The sequence below is a fragment of the Talpa europaea genome (genome assembly GCF_964194135.1).
Source record: "Talpa europaea genome assembly, chromosome: 15".
Taxonomy (NCBI): Eukaryota; Metazoa; Chordata; class Mammalia; order Eulipotyphla; family Talpidae; genus Talpa; species Talpa europaea.
The window spans coordinates 41,891,069-41,908,631 of NC_140083.1; the positions used below are offsets into that span (position 1 = coordinate 41,891,069).

At 39.3% G+C, this 17,563-nt stretch overlaps 1 protein-coding gene across 1 annotated transcript in view; it reads right to left on the minus strand.

Annotated features, from left to right (window-relative positions):
* The window catches only part of ANO6 (anoctamin 6), a gene marked incomplete at both ends in the record, with an annotated part of 209,845 nt that overhangs the window by 42,502 nt on the left and 149,780 nt on the right, over positions 1 to 17,563 (minus strand). The window contains 2 exons of the mRNA XM_084255999.1: positions 3,906 to 3,966; positions 8,804 to 8,909. Coding sequence (XP_084112125.1) covers positions 3,906 to 3,966; positions 8,804 to 8,909 — 167 coding nt within the window. The remainder of the gene's footprint in view (positions 1 to 3,905; positions 3,967 to 8,803; positions 8,910 to 17,563) is intronic.

Genomic DNA, 17,563 nt, shown 5'->3' on the forward strand with positions numbered 1-17,563 from the left:
CCCTTGACTGCTAAATAGACAGACAGGGGGGGTTCATCGTATGTCATCTCCTCCTTCATAATTCACTTCAAGGCCACACACCAGGGCAGAACTGGTTCTTCCAACCCAAAGACAGGGCTGCAGCTGGTAGGGTGTGGGTCCCTTAGGGTGCCCACTGGAAAAGCTCTCTAAAGCCACACTAGAGATCTTCCTTATGTTGCTGGAATCCTTCTAAATTGTGATAATGAGATATAAAGATCTTTTTGAAATTCCTCTTATTTACTTTTTTTTTTTTAATTTTTTAAAATATTTATTTATTTATTTATACAAGCACTGGGTACAGTCAGAAGCGCGGGAGGGTGAGAGAATTCACCAGAGCCAGAGCGGGGAGCAGAGCAGGCAGAAGGACCAAAGTACACTGCTGAGGGGAGCAGTGGGTGGCAGGAGAGGTCTGCATGCCATGCGGGATCCTCCTCCGGTGGCTGGGGAGCAGCCGGGGATCAAACCAGTGCTGCAGAGGCTGTGGGCAGCTTCGCAACCCAGTGCTCAACCACTGCGCCACCAGGGAGGCCCTCCTTTTATTTACTTTAATAGAGAAAAGCCTCAATTTCCAAAACAGATTACTTTCATGAGTTGATATATCCAAACACAATGATTTTGAAAGGAAATTGTGATGAGGAACATCAAGGCCTGCTGTACTTCGGCCCCAGTGGGCCTAGAGGTTCCAACAAGACAAACCTGTGTTTACCCTGTAAGCCTGTCAGAAAGAGGATGGAAGCTGGTGCTTTCTCAGTTCTGATTAGATGTACCTGAATCAGGTAAGGTGGCATCAAGGGCATGGCACAACACTTCCTAATCCATTCCTATTTTTTAGAGGCCCAGACAAAATAGTGCAATGATGTGAATCAAAAGATATATTTCTGCATCTTTTAAAAGCTTGCTACATCTGCTGCCCTCTAGTAATACACACTGCATTTTGGCATGGCCCTAAAGGCTGATCACAGTCTAATTATTTGCAGAGCTCTGTATCTGTGCCTGTCACCCTTTGCCTTTGGGATCTTTAGTAAGAGGAAGATTATGCAATCTCCCTCAGCATCATTTTCCTCTTCTTGAAAAATGGGAATATAATAGCATTAATTTACTCAGTATCTAGCAATAGTATCAACAGATGATTTATGAAAATGAACTTGCTTCTCTACGGAAGAAAAAGCAGTATAAGCAATTCTACAGGTGCTATAAGAGAAGACCAATTAGAACCCTTCGCCCCTTCTCCCTGAACGTGGACATAGGGATAAAAAGGCTGTTTAGCAAACCCTGAACTTTCAGAGCAGTTCTGCCTAGGAAGTGATAAAACTGCCATGTAAGCAAGAAATGACCTGGTAAAAAATAATGAGTTGTTAGCAAATCCTCACCTTTGAAGGAGAAAACCCTGGGGGCTGCAGGAATAAGGGGGAGTTTCTCAGTTTCTCATTCTGCATAGCAAAGGACTTTGGAGGTCCATGGAGGACACTGGTAAACCGGCACGGCCACCCAGTGTTCTGGAATATTCTGGGCAGTCACTGCTGGCTCCCATCATCTCATCACTGTGGCCCAGTCTGACACACAGGATGGTTCTGTCAGGTGGGAATATCCTGTCCTGTGTCTTTCCCCCTCTTCCTGAAATAAAACAACCAGTGGAAGCCCCATGGGGAGCACACCATATATGTTCTCTGGCAATCACAATTCAGGAGTCCTAGCTGATGACAGCTCAGAATTCTTACATCAGCATAGAATGAGAGGAGGGAAGTTTGCCCAGGCCCAGAGAAAGAACACATCAGATTAGGGAGATGCTCATACACAAAAGCAGGGTTCAAACCCATAAGGCATTGCAGCAAGTGAGGACAAAAGACATACTCTGGTAGACGGGAGGGTTCTGATCGTCAGAGTTTGCTTCTGAAGGGCTGGGCATTTTAATGGCATTGAATCTATTTAGCTGTTTGTACTCATAAAGGCAGCTTAAGTAGATGAACTCGCTCAGCCTTGATTCCTAATTAAAAATCACATTTTTTAGACCCTTTTGCAGCAAAGATGCCTCTGTCCATCACTGGTTAAGAGGTGGGTGTGGAGTGGGTGTGGTCCTCATAGGAGCCCATCTTGGAACTAAGAGCTACAACAGTCACCACCTGATCCCTGACTGCAGTTGGTACAGGGGTGGCTTCCTGGCTTTTCTGGCCCCTTGTAAGCTAATTGTCTGGAAATCCCTAGGCCAGCTGAAAATTCAAAGATGAACATTTACAGTCATGCAGCTGAGAGCTTGGATTCAGGGAAAATCAGGCAGAAGTAGGTCGAAGCAACAAAGAATGGGGAGAGGAGGAGATGTTCAGACCTTCTATGGGTTGGGAGTGAGGACTCTGGTAAGAATGAGTGATGACCTGGCTTGGCCTAGAAGGGTGGACATTTTTCAGGTAAGCATGTGACCTGCACTACATTTCTTAAAAAAAGAACTATCCACAACTCTTATAACTCCCAGGGAGTAGAAAAATATCCTAAGTGCCACATCCATGTGGGGACACAGAGACAATAGGAATATGGTGATGGTGATTTGAAAACATCCCAAGACCCTCCTCCCTCTTCAGTTTTGCAATTTCAGACTTTCTGTGATGAAGTTCACAGTAGTCCTTGTAAGGAAGAAGTAACCAGAAAAGGAATAGAAGGCATTTCAAATAAAGAGTTCATCCCACACACACATAGCCTTACAGACATGCAGATGGTGCTCCGGGCAGGGCTACACTCTAAATCTGCTTCAAGAAAACCTGCAGCTCAATATGCTTAAGTTAGTTTCATAAACATTGCATGAAGATCATAGAAAGGCACTAGGAAATAGGAGGTTTGGTTTTCCAGTGTCAACATTAATAAATGTAGAGCCTTACTTAAATGTCTTTTTTAACTGGGACCATCAGCATCCACTAGCGTATGTAGTTTACTGGATGCGCTGGAATTTCAGAGACTACAAAGCAAGCTGAGACAATGGTTATAGTGCCCAACACCTTTGGGTCTGGCACTCATATGCTTATGGGGGAAACTGATTTATCATGGAGGGTTCAGAGGGTCTGAATACATGAACTTGATCTTTAGCATTCTATGTGTCAAATGTAGCCAGTACTTGGTCTCTAACTGAAACATGTAGCTTATTAGCTGAACTTGACTATCATACAGGTCATTTTTTCAAGGAGAGGCAACTGAGATCTCTAAAAAGTGTCCCCAATAATTGTGCCATCTGCTCTGTGATTTACTGGGTAACCCTTCATAGGCACAACCACTGCTAAGAGAAAGCCTGTCCCGGACACCAGAAGCTTCTGTGAGTGATGCAGAATACAGACTTGGCTCTGTTTCCCCACCTACCTGCAACCTGAACTCCATTCCCCCTTGATTTATACCATGAAATTAGAAAGGCATGTATCTTGGCAAATGCAAATTTTTTCTTCTGTGGTAGAATAGTCACATCAAATAAAGATTGAAAAGTCTGCATTAGAAGAAAATGGTGATTGCCTCTTTACATTAATGATACTATTAGAAGTAAATAATATAAATATAGAGTTGAAGTTCCTTTACAGGAATTGTATTTGTTAGGATTATATCTCTTTTATTACCAAATAGAGTTTGTTATTTCATCCTGTGGAGAATCCTGGCCTAGCCACTGGAGGATGAGACACCGCATGGAACAGGATTTGCGAGAGGTACTTTTTGATGCAGGAAAAGTTAACTGATACAGCAGTGTTAGAGTTATAAATGGAGTTCCAGCGGAACTGGGGCTTGGGCAATCCAAGACCCTAAAAGTAGTAGCTGAGATAAAACGTACGTTGCTATTTTACAGGTACCTGTCTTGTCTGAGAGTTTTTTTTAATGTTAAGAGACAAAAGTAAACTAAATAAATGAAAACAACTTACCCCACACTCCCATAAACACGGCAAAGACTAGGGTTCCAAAACTGTCAAAGATGCACAATTTCTGGAAAATACAATAATGGTCTATGAGTGAATTCTGTTCTCCATTTATGAGAATTCAGCAAGTATATAGGTTTTGTGTATTCCACAGTCCAAATTTCTTTTCAAAGCTGATACATAGTTTTACAATCACCATATCGTCTACATACTTAGAGATGAGTTTTCTCATTCTTTTGAAAACAAATAGCCTTTGCTATAATTACCAGAGTGCATTTTCCACAGGAATATTTCTATATCATAAATAGTGAAATAGGCATTGCTAAAATTTCACTCTGTTGAAAGTCGCTATCCTGTTTTTGAATGATCTTATAAGATCGACTATGGTGAACTGGAGGAGGTGGTGTAGCCCCATGGAAGCAATTCTTCATTCACCATCATCCACTTTGCTCCTAGCGTAAGTATCCAGATTTCTTTTTTTTTTTTTTAAGATTTATTTTTATTTATTTATACAAGTACTGGGTACAGTCAGAAGTGCGGGAGGGTGAGAGAATTCACCAGAGCCAGAGCGGGGAGCAGAGCAGGCAGAAGGACCGAAGTACACTGCTGAGGGGAGCAGTGGGTGGCAGGAGAGGTCTGCGCGCCATGTGGGACCCTCCTCCGGTGGCCGGGGAGCAGCCGGGGATCAAACTGGTGCTGCAGAGGCTGCGGGCAGCTTCGCAACCCAGCGCTTAACCGCTGCGCCACCGGAGAGCCCCAGTATCTAGATTTCTGCTGCTCTTGTTAAAGTACCAAGCTGGGGCTGGTTCTGAGGCAGCTCTACCCCAGATCTTCTTCTTCAAACCCTGTGACAGCTCTGACACAACTGCTGACAGGTCTCCACTGGACCAAGATACAAGGGTGCTCTCTTTTGGCTGACATTGCAAAGGTCACAGTGACTACGGATGAATAAATGACATGCCTGGGCAAAAAAGGCACTGCTCACTAGTTCTTCTAAATTTAACCTTTTTTGCTAGTCTATGAATAGTGTATTTCCTCTATGAATTCCTAAAAATATCTTACAATCAGTTAATAGTTTTTCATTAGTAAACATTTTTATGTCTCCTAAAAATATCTATAAAGTTACTGTGAAAAATAGCAAGCATATATAATATTGGCTTCATTACAGATCATCTGAAAAGCAAGAAAGTCAGGGTAGAAAAAAGAAGATATGGGTTAAAAAAAAGCAAATTCAAATGCTCAAGAAAATTCAAAGTTGTTTTTAAGGAAATCTATCTAGTGTTGGTAACTTGGGGTTGCCCTTTATTATTATTTTTTAAAGATTTATTTATTTTTGTACAAGAGCTGGGGTACAGGCCAGAGGTGCAGGAGGGTGAGAGGATTCACCAGAGACTGAGCAGGGAGCAGAACAGGCAGACAGACCGAAATACATTGCTGAGGGGAGCAGCGGGTGCCACAGGAGAGGTCTGCCACACCTGCCCTTTATACTGATAAAAAGTGACTAAGCTTTTATTTATGTAAAGACATTAATTAGTTATGGTATTTTTGGTATAAAAGAATATCTACTTAACCATCTTCTCATACACCTGTTTTCTGAAGTAGGTAGATGCCCCTCAACTATCCATATGCTTCTGACCAGGAAAGCACGACCCCAAATTGTCATCCAATTATTCCTCTCAAAATCCCAGATCAAAGACACAATCACTAAGTGAGTGGGAGTTATGGGGAGCACTGCTCTTCCTCTACTTCTGAGGCCTGGGATTCCACTTCTCTCAAGTTTGACTCCAATGGAAACGTATTCTCAAGTTGTGAAATGCTTTTGCCTTATCCCTTACTCAAAATTATTAACAGAAAACTCCTGTGAAAAACTGTGCTATTATTGAAGATTCTTTAATGTAAATGTGGCTTGGATGATGTGGCCATTTTTGCCAAGAGAAAGAATTAGATGACTATCCTCTCTACTCTGTTGCTCCATGAGTGACGTGGGCTAGGAATCTAGGGAGACGGTAGCAAGGGGTTTCTCTGGTCAGAGGCTTAGGTGAGCCTGCTTGACAGGGTAGCATGGGAGAGTCAGCTATTAAGAGCAGCCCCCAATTAGCTCATGGCCTCAGTTACATAGAGCAGGAAAGCAGCCTTGATGATTTTAAATAGAGGAACCACAGAATCTAGAAAAGTGTGGGGCCTCCCTGGTGGCCTAGGGGTTGAATTTCAGTGCTGTCACCACCATGGCCTGAGTTCGATCCCCGGCCAGGGAGCTGACCCACATGGCACAGCAGGCCTTTCCTGTCTTACCCACTGTTCCTCTCAGCAGTGGATTTCAGTAGATCCACCTGTTCTACTCCCCACTCTGTCTCTGGGGAATCCTCTCACCTCTGCACCTCTGGTCTACACCCCAGTTCTATGCAAAAATAAAAAATATCTAGAAAAGTAACCATTTGCTATATTTTCATTCTGTAAGGGTAATTTAAAATTTTATAATATATGTATTTCCAAGAACAATAGAGTATAGCTTACTACACTCCCCTTTAGCTTGCCAATTAAAAGGTCAAGAATGCTATTTTGTGTTTAATCACAAAATCAGTATTAATTGTAGTTATTTCTATAACTGTTTCTTCATTTCCCTGAATGTGATTTCTATTTCTAATCTGTTAACCCTTTAAATACCCATGTTGATTAGTAAATATTCTATCTCTCTTTCCAAAAAAGCGGTAGAAAGGAATATATATAAATGTATGAATGAAAAAATGATTGCCTTAAGCAAAAAACAGAAAAGAACAAAAAGATGCTTTCTCCTTCTTGAACTTAATTTTTCATTTCATCCTATTACTCAATATTTTGTGTGCCTCTTTCCCTTCGTAAATCATTGTGCTGAAGTTCAAGAGGTCCTTCAGGAAACTGGGATAGTATCCAATATTTACTTTTCCCAAAACAATAGAAATAATATGTACAGAGAGAGGGACATATTTGAAAGTCATGTGCTTAAAGCTGGATAAGTGGAACAGAAGAAATGATAGAAGAGATGGGAAGGAGTGTGTGACAGAATTTCTTAAGGAAAATTATATTTCCGGTTGTACTTTGTGGAGGATAATTTGCCTCTGGTATTATCGGAGGTGTAGACCTAAATCCAGTGCCTGACAATACACACTCTAACTGGTGACCTTTATGAGTCAGCATCACTGGAAGCAGCTCCTTATTACCAGACTCAAGTCTTGTTCCTTGTGTCATCTATGGCAGATAGTTATAATCTTGAATTTGTGTTGGGTTGGAGGCAATAAAATCCATTTTAATTAAAAAATCAAGTGTAGGGCCTCCCCAGTGGCACAGTGGGTTGAGTGCAGCGCTGTGAAGCTGTCTGCAGCCTCTGCAGTACTGGTTTGATTCCCGGCTGGCCAGGGAGATGCCCACATGGTGTGGCAGATCTCTCCTGTCACGCCCACTGCTCCCCTTAGCAGTGTATTTCGATCATCTGCCTGTTCTGGTCCCTGCCCTGCCTCTCCCCCGTACCTCTGGGCTGCACCCCAGTTCTTGTATAAATAAAAAATAAATCTTTACAAAAAATGAAGTGTAAAAACCCACATGTTGTCAATACTCTGAAATCACTTTTAAAAAAAGTGGTGGCAAAAAATTCAAACATAAAACTCAACTTAAGAGTGAAGAGCCAGGTACTACTGTCAGCTGGTAAGTAGCCCAGTAAAGGCAAGAAATGCAGATTTGTTGGCATTTTCTGGCTTTTCTAAGTGTGTCATTTTGAATATAATTGCTTAATATCAGATCCCCAATGTTTTAATCTGTAAAATAAAGATAATACCTGTTCTGCATATCGCACAAGGGTGCTGTAAGCGGCAAAATCGTTAATACAAGAACTTTGCAAATATAAAATATAATAGTAGTGATTCAGTTAAAATAAGAACTTACATGGAGTAGATAACAATATTCTGAGGTTACAGAAATTTTCCTAAATTTTCATGGCAGGACAGGGGGATGGAGGAAAGATCACAAGGGAGAAGGGAATGTCAAAGCAGTCAAGAACATTCTCCAAAGCAAGCTAACCATCCTTCTTCCTGTCTAGATACCTGGCATGCCTTTCAGTAAGTCCTTTCCCATCTGAATGCTCATCCTAAATCTCCTAAGTGTTTTGAGACAAAGTAACTATCTGTCATCTTCTCTATTCAAAGCCTTTTTTACCTGTATTTATAGATACAGTCTAAATCTGACTGCAAGGTCTTTAAAAACCCAAGCACAGTTTTAGCACACTTAAAGTGAGAAAAACACAAGTACAAATTTCAGGTTTCCATTCACTTGAATTTTACTTATAATAATAAAATCCATTAAATAGTATCCATGAGGGCCTCCCTGGTGGCGCAGGGCTACAGATAGTGCTATCACGCTATTGCCAGCCACTGCAGCACGAGTTTGATCCCTGGCCTTGCCAGGGAGCTACCTACATGGCACAGCAGACCTCTCCTGCCTTGCCTGCTGCCCCCTCAGCAATGTATTTCAGTAGATCTGCCTGTTCTGTTTCCCACTCTGTCTCTGGTGAATCTTCTCACCCCGCACCTCTGGCTTAAACCCCAGTCCTTGTATGCATAAATAAATAAATCTTTTTTAAAAATAAATAAAATAGTATCCATGAGATTTCTGCTTTGATTACTTGAAATACTGAAATAGTTTCAATTCTACCATTCCTCACTGACCCTCTGGGAGATTTAAAATTTTTAATCTCAATTTTTTACTTGTAAAAGAGATAATCAGATCTACTTTCAGAATGTTTGGAGGTTTAGTTGAAAATTACCTTTCTGAATTCCGCAGGGTGGGGGTGATAAATAATTTCCATGTTGTACTAAAATTATTAGAAGAAAAAATATCTTTCATTACTTGTGAATGTTTGGAAAAACAAAATTTACCTTAGAGGACTCGCAAGTGATGTTGAGATTCCAGAAAGGACAGAGTCTGTCACACTGAGGACACATTATGATCTTGCCACCAATATCAGGATCACAAACTTCTTTGCTAAAGAAAAGAAAATCTAGTTATAAAGATTTGAATGAAGAGAACGTTCTACTAGTCTGGTAAGATCCAACATCCATTCAAGATTAAAAAAACTAAACTATATTCTTATAAAAATAGGAATAGAAGTCAATTCATTCACCTGGTAAATGATAAATGCTTCCTACATATATATTCCTACATATTCCCAAATGCTTCCTATCTGTAAAAATACAGTTAGTGGTAAAATGCTGAAAATATTTCCTTTACATCAGAAAGAAGACAAAGGAGGGCTATAACCACTTCTTTTCAACTGGAAGTTCTTGACTGTACAATATAAATCACCAAAAAAAAAAAAAAAAAAAAAAGACAGAAGTAACTCCCTGATGGTGCAAGGGGTTAAGATGCAGCCCTATGAAGCTATCCACAGCCAATGCAGCACAAGTTTGATCTCCAGCCAGGAAGCTACCCACATGGTGTAGCAGGCCTCTCCTGACTCGCCTGCTGCTCCCCTCAGCAGCGTATTTCAGTCAGTCTGCCTGTTCTGTTCCCCACTCAGTCTCTGATGAATCCTCTCAACCCCCACACCTCTGGCCTGTACCTCACTTCTTGTATGCATAAATAAATACATCTTTTAAAAAAAAGACAGGAGGGTTAGTAAGGAAGAAAGGAAAATGCTACTTCTAAGAGGTCACATTATCGTCTACACAGTGCACTAGAACTTAGAAAAATTATGAAAAAAAGTGACATTGGTAAATTTGCTGAGAAACAAATTGACATACAAAATATATATAGGGTGACAAAAAAGAACTATGTCCCTATGGACTTGCAATAATTAGGACTTTTTTAAATGCCATTTCTCAATACCTTAAAAAATAGAGTCTAGGAATAATCAATTCAAGACGTATAAGATTTATATAGACAACACAGTAAAACTGCTCTGAAAGAGTGAACAAGCCTCTTAAATGAATACGTTACCATGCTTGTAATTTGGAAAAATCAATATTTAAGTATGTCATTCTACCCCATTTGAGCTGTAAATTCAATAAGAGAGAAAAGGACTCTGAATAGTCAAAACATTAAAGAAAGAGGTGCTACTGGCACTGGTTAAGAAAAATTGAGCAAGAGAACAAAATAAAGAGCTCAGAGAGAGAGACTTGTGCATTTACAAAACCTTGATTGGACTGCCCAGCAAATCAGAAATGTGAGATATGGCATTTCAGTTCATGGGCCAGTACAATGGAATATTCTTATGGAAAAGCATGAAATTGAGCCCCTAAATCTTACAGATAAATTAAATCAATTCCAGGTGTTAAATGAGAATGCACCAGTACCAACTTATTAGGAAAAAACACAGGAAAATATCTAGATAACTGAGTAGTAAGAAGAAATTCCATAAATGAGAAACCCAAAGAAAAGTACTATTTAAAAAAATTTTTTTTAAAGATTTATTTACGCATACAAGAGCTGGGATACAGGCCAGAGATGTGAGGGAGGGGTGAGTGGATTCACCAGAGACAGAGTGGGGAACAGAACAGGCAGACTGACTGAAATATGCGCTGAGGGGAGCAGCGGACGAACATTGGAGAGGTCCACCTCACCACGTGGGTTGCTCCCTGGCCAGCCGGGGATCGAACTCGTGCTGCAGAGGCTGCGGATTGCTTCATAGTATGGTGCTTAACCCCCTTTGCCACCAGGGAGACCCATATTTAAAAAAAAGTTTCAAGTGAGACCATTACTAAAAGAACATGTAGAGAGTGGGGAAAAACTAGCTCCAAACTGGTAGAAATTTTGCAACACTTAAAAATAACAAGGACTATACACCAGAGTATTTAAAGAACTCCTACAAATTAATGAGAAAAAAAAAAAAAAAAACTAACAGTAGGTAGCACAATACTCCCACAGAAATCATTCCAATGTACTCAGGCCAAGGGGCTACAGTTGTGTAATTTATTGGCCTTGCAAATAACTCAAATAAAAACAATGGGTATAGCAGTTCTGAAATATCAAGTAGATATCTCATATCTACAGATATGATAAAGACGTCACAAATTCTATTCCCTCACAAAAGTCCCAAGAGAACACTGACAAAATTTGTTAAAATTAATCTCTGGGTAACTGTGGAAATTAAACAAAGGCTTACAACAATCTGAGGAACAGTTGAGGAAAAAAAAGGCTAAATCTGTAAGATTTGTCAGCTTGTGACATTTTAACTTGACCTGTCTTCATCTCCATGTACTCAGCCTCATGGCAGCCTTAAAAATTTAACTTTGTGGTGAGTGTGGTAACATACATCCAAAGAGGTGTGATTCTACCCCTCTGAATCATATACATTATTGTAAATCAATGTTACATCCTTACAAACATAATCACCAGCATCACAACCGTGGTGAACAGTCAGTTGCTGAAGGAGGAAGAAGTGATCTGAAGCTACCTAAAAGCTCCACCCCCAGAGAAATGTCACTTTTTATCAGCTCCCTAGGTAAACTCCATCCTCAGAATTTGTCTTTTGACCTATCTCAGAGTAAACAACTGTGTAAACAACTCCATTCCCAGGGTGTGTGTTAAAAGTAATTAGCAGGAATTATTCAATACTGCAATTGCCTGAAGCAGTGGTACGAGATGACCTTGAAAGGGAACCTTGAAAGGAAAAACTGGGGAATGAGTGGTGCATAGGGAGACTTAAAAAGCTCCAACAAATTCCTTGGATTGTAGAAGGTCATGCGCAAATGTAGGACAGTGCACATGGCTAGGAAAAAAACTTGAGAAAACCTTAATCCTGCACCCCTGATTGAATTTGATCTTCTGTATAAGCAAGAAGTAAAGTCTAAGGAGGAACTCAAGGTGCTCGCTGGAGTGCTGAAGACATTCCAGCACACAAACTCAGACCACTTGGCAGTGGCTCAAAGAATGATTGGGTCCAGGAATTGAAAGAAATCACTGTCTAATCAAGAGGAAACAACTAGGCATATTGAACACTGGCTTCAGTGTCTATCCATGATAAAGAATACAGACTTTAAAGAATTAGTGCAGAAATGTAACTAAATGAACAGCAGCAGCAGGAATGAAGCAATAACAAACCCTAAAGAGAGGGGGAAATCTGATTTTCGGATCTGCCACCTTACATAATATTTCAAACAATCAGTTTTCAATGGAAAAATACAAGATACTCAAAGAAACAGAAAAGTATGGCCATAACATGGGGGGTGGGGTGGGGGGAGAAGTCAATGGAAACTGTTCCTGGCAACACTCAGACATTTGCTTTATAAGATAAAGACTTAAATAAGCAAGTAAACATGTTCAAAGACTAGGACCTACATCTGAAAATTATAGAATGCAAACATCTCACAGTATAAAGACCATCAACAAATAAATATTATTAAAAAGAATCAAGTAGAAATTTAAAAGGATAACTAAAATAAAAATATCACTAAGGAAAATAAAAATAAAAATATCCTCTGCAGATATGAACTAGCTAGATCTATTGAGATGATTCAACCTGTTGAACAGAAAGAAAAGTAATGAAGAAAAATGAACACAGTCTGAGAGACCAGTAGAATGCCAACAAAACCACTGTACACATAATAAAATCTCCAGAAGAAAGGAAGAGAAAGAAAAAGGGAGAAAGAATATCTGAAGATTTAATGGGTGAAATCTTTACAAATTTGATGAAATTATTCATCTATGCATATAAGAACCTCAACAAACTCCAAGGAGGATAAATTCAGACACCCAAACACAGGAAGATCAGAATCAAAGTGTCAAAACACGGACAAAGTGAAAATCACGATCGCAGAAAAAGAAAAGTGCTTCAACATGTACTAATGCTCCTCAGCAGGATAAATAGCTGACATCTCATTAGAAGCTATGGAGGCTAGAAGAGAGTGAGATTATAAAATCAAAGTGCAAAAAGGGAAAAACCGTCAAACAAATGCTCTCTATCCAGGAAAAACTATCCTTTAAAACTATAGGAGCAATTAAGGTTGCTAGATTAGTATAGCCTGAAAGAATCCATCGATAGCAGACCTGGCATACAACAAAGACTAAGGTTTAAATGAAACCCACCTGAAGAAATAGAGTACTGGTAGAAGCAATTACATAGGTAAATTAAAAAGACAATGTAAATATGCTTTTGCATGTAATTCTTTTCTTCTTCTGATAAAATAGAGAACTATGATAAAATAGAGAACTATGAGTGAAAAAATGCTCGACAAAATACTTGCAAATCAAATGCAGTAACATATAAAAAGGATCATGACCCAGTCATGATCATGACCCAAAAATCAGTTCAAGTGAATACTTAATACATTAATGGACAAAAATTTGGTATAGAACTTCCTCAAATCTAATAAAGAACATCTATGAAAAATGCACAGCAAACATTATATTTAATGGTGAAAGACTTGAAAGTTTTCCTCTAGAATCAACATTGTACTGAAGAGTCTAGTCAGGGCAACTAGACAAGAAAAAAAAACCCTCTAGATTAGAAGGGAGTAAGTGAAACAATTTATATTCCAGGTGACATGAAATTTATACTAAAATCCTAAAAAAAATGCACCAAAAACCATAAGGTAATAAGTCAGTTCAAAAAGGTTATGAGATACAGAGTAAATATACAGAGTAATTATATTTCCCTATACTAGCAGTGAATAATTCAAAAGTGAAGGAAAATAATTTTATTTATAATAGCATCAAAAAGAATGAAATACTTAGAATAAAGTTGAAAAAGGAAGTGCAAAACTTGTACACTGAGGACTATAACATGTTGTTAATAGTAATTAAGGATGAGCAAATAAATGGTAAGGCATTCTATGTTCACTCATGGACCAGAGACTTAATATTATTAAGATGTCAATAGTCCAACAGATGAACTACAGAGACAAAGTGATTCTATCAAAATCCCAGGAATGGAAAAGTTGTGGGATATGGAAATATAAGGGATCCAGAATAACCAAAACAACTTTGAAAAGTAAAACAATTTTCGAATGTTCCAAAATCAAAACTTGCTGCAAAGTTACAGTAATCAATATAGCATAATTCTTGCATAAAGAACAGACACACAGATCAATGGAAAGGAGCTCAAGTCCATAATCAAACTCATACATTTATGGCCAACAGATTTTTTTTTTTTAAAGATTTTTATTTATTTACACAAGAGCCGGGGTACAGGCCAGATGCGTGGGAAGGTGAGAGGATTCACCAGAGACAGAGTGGGGAACAGAACAGACAGACTGACGAAAGACACTGCTGAGGGGAGCAGCGGGCCAGACAGGAGAGCTTGGCTGTGCCATGTGGGATTCTTGCAGGCCAGCCAGGATCGAACCCGCGCTGCAGAGGCTGTGGACAGCCTCGCAGTGCAGCTCTCAACCTCCTGCGCCACCAGGGAGTCCCTGGCCAACAGATTTTTGACAAGAGTACCAAGATTATCAATAAGCGAAGACACCATGATATACCACCTGGGAAAAAACAAAGTTAAACCCTTACTCACACTAGTTCTAAAAATTTAACTCAAAATGATATTAGACCTGTAAAACTCTTACAGGGTAAACACTGAGAAAATCTATATGATTTTATATTATAAATGTTTCTAAGATATGACACCAAAAGCATAAACATAAGGAAAAATTTAGGTAAATTCGAGCTCACTAATATTAAAAACTTTTGTGCTTCAAAGGACCCATCAAAAAAGTAAAAAGACACAAGCCTCCCTGGTGGCATAAGGGTAAGACTTGGTGCTATCACCATGAAGGCCTGAGTTTGATCCCTGGCCAGGGAGCTGAACCACTTAGGGTGCAGCAGGCCTCTCCTGTCTTGCCTGCTGTTCCCCTCAGCAGTGGATTTCAGGAGATCTGCCTGTTTTTTTTTTTAAAGATTGATTGATTGATTGATTGACTGATTGATTGATTGATTTGCGCAAGCACTGGGTACAATCAGAAGTGTGGGAGGGTGAGAGAATTCACCAGAGCCATAGCGGGGAACAGAACAGGCAGACTGATGAAATACACTGCTGAGAGGAGCAGTGGGCGCGGCAGGAGAGGTCTGTCACGCCATGTGGGACCCTCACCATCAGCCGGGGATCGAAACGGCGCTGCAAGAGGCTGCGGGCAGCTTCGCAGCCCAGTGCTCAACTGCTAAGCCATCAGGGGAGGCCCAAGATCTGCCTGTTCTGCTCCCCACTCTGTCTCTGGGGAATCCTCTCACTGCACCTGTTCCCCTTCAGCACCTCTGGCCTACATCTCAGTTCTTGTATGCATAAATAAATAAAAATAAATCTTTTTTAAAAAAAGTGAAGACAGTCCACAAAATTGGAGAAAATATTTGCAATGTATTTGAAAAAGAACTTTTTATCCAGATATATCAAGAACACACAACTCAACCATAAAAAGACATATAACAAAATTCAACTGGGCAAAGGATTTGAATAGACATTTCTGCAAAGAAAATATAAAAATGGTAAACAAGGACATAAAAAAAGTTCAACTTCAGTAGGTTTAGGGAAATACAAATCAAACCCACAATGATATACTGCCTTCATCTCCGCTAGGATGACAAATGTAGAAAACAAAACCAAATACTCAGGAATTGCAATGCCGAGGAGAATGTGGAAAAAATTGGAAACCTCATATATTGCTAGTAATAATAAAATAGTCTATTTACTTTGGAAAACAATTTGGCAGTTCCCCAAAATGTTAAACATAGTTACTATATATCCCAGCAATTCCATCTTATATTATATTCTCAGGAAAACTTAAAATATCAATTCACACAAAAACTTTTACATGAAATGTTCATAACAGAATTATTCGCAATAGTCAGAAAGTACAGACAACCCAAATGTTAACAATGAATATATTTTACTGTATTTAAAAGTATATATAATATACAAATATATGCCATATATGTAAAAATATATATTTTATTATAGGTAAATTGGAGCTCACTAAAATTAAAAACTTTTGTGTTTCAAGGAACACAATATAGTTATTATTTTAAATATATTTAACATAGAGTTATGTTTTAATATTTAGGTATTTAATATTTTAAATATACTATTTTAAAATATATACAAATATAATATATACAAATATATTTCACCCCAAAATATATTTAACATTTTATAACATAATATAATGTATAAAAATATATAAATATATTACACTCCCAATATATTTAATATTTTAAAATATTTAATAATTAAAGCTTAAATAGTCTTGAGCATAGGAAGTAGATCCTTAATTTTCTGTAAATTAAGCTGTGTGACAAAATAGTAAGAAACAGTGATTTTATGAATTATAATGAGAAGCACCTTGCAAGAGACTGATAAAACCCAAGTTTTATATTTTGAAAGTGTATTTTTGAGATGTCTTTATTTTGTCTGGAAGAAAACACAAAGCAGTGGAAAGTTTTGGTAAAAAGTATCAACATCAGCCTCTGGCCTTAAGCTGAGTTGCGGTGGAAAGGAGAGAACTTCCAAGACCATCTGCAGCTTTCTGGCAGAGAAACCACAGAGGGTGCAGCAGTCTGGGAATCCTGTGTCAGGTGAGAGGGTAATCGTGCCTGTGCATCGGGGGCTGCCTGTAGCACCTGCCTCAGGTGTCAGGCTGAGATGTTTGGGGCTACAAAATTTTGGTCAACAGCTCATTGCTGGTGCCCAGAAATTTTGATCTGCCTGTCACACCTGGATAGAGGCCAGATAACCTAGAGAAGATGCCTTATTCAGTACTGCAAATGCTTCTGGAGGCTGAGGGCACCAAAGGCAGAGGGAGAATAACAGCCCAGAACAAATATCATGATGTTAAGCATGTTCTGGCACCCGAGTATTTCCCTTTAGACAGTGCAGCTGGCTTGTGAATTCCAACATCAAGCACGAGCTAATTCACTATCATTCGTTTTTTGCTCCTGCCATTTTATGGGTTATTTTTGAAAGCAAAACAGATAAGCAAACAAAATGAATACTGTTTACTTGAGTTTTTAAATACATATTTCTTAAATATTAAGAGGTCATTTCTAAAAGCAGAACGTAAAGTTTACTAGTTTTGCCATTAAAACGCTGAAGAAATCAGAGCTGCTCTTGGCCCACATTCACAGGGCTGAGAGGCATTGCTCTGGAGGCCAGAAGTTCAAGGACAATCCTCTCTCCAGTTCTCCTTTCTTATTCAAAGTATTGTCTTAAAATATTGGAGTGTTTCCTAAGGGTGATATTCTGGACAAAGACGAGGCTACATGATCTAACACAATTCTTTTTTCCCATTTCAATTGGTTACTGTACTAAGAACAAAAATGATAGATCATCCAAAGCAGTAGGGATTCTGCAATGAGGGGTGTCCCTGGTGGCCTAGGGGTTAAGTCTCAGCACTATCACCACCAAGGTCTGAGTCCCATACTGGCCAGGGAGCTGACCCACATGGCACAGCAGACCTCTCCTGTCTCATTGGCTGCTCCCCTCAGCAGTTGATCTGCCTGTTCTGCTCCCCAACTCTGTCTCTAGTGAATCCTCTCATCCCCACACCTCTGGCCTGCACCCCAGTTCATCCATGCAAAAATAAATAAATAAATAAATAAATAAATACATAAATAAATAAAGAGTTTAGGGCCTCCCTGGTGGCCTAGGGGTTAAGTCTATTACCCTTATAGCCTGAGTTTGATCCCCAGCCAGGAAGCTGACCCTTATGGCGCAG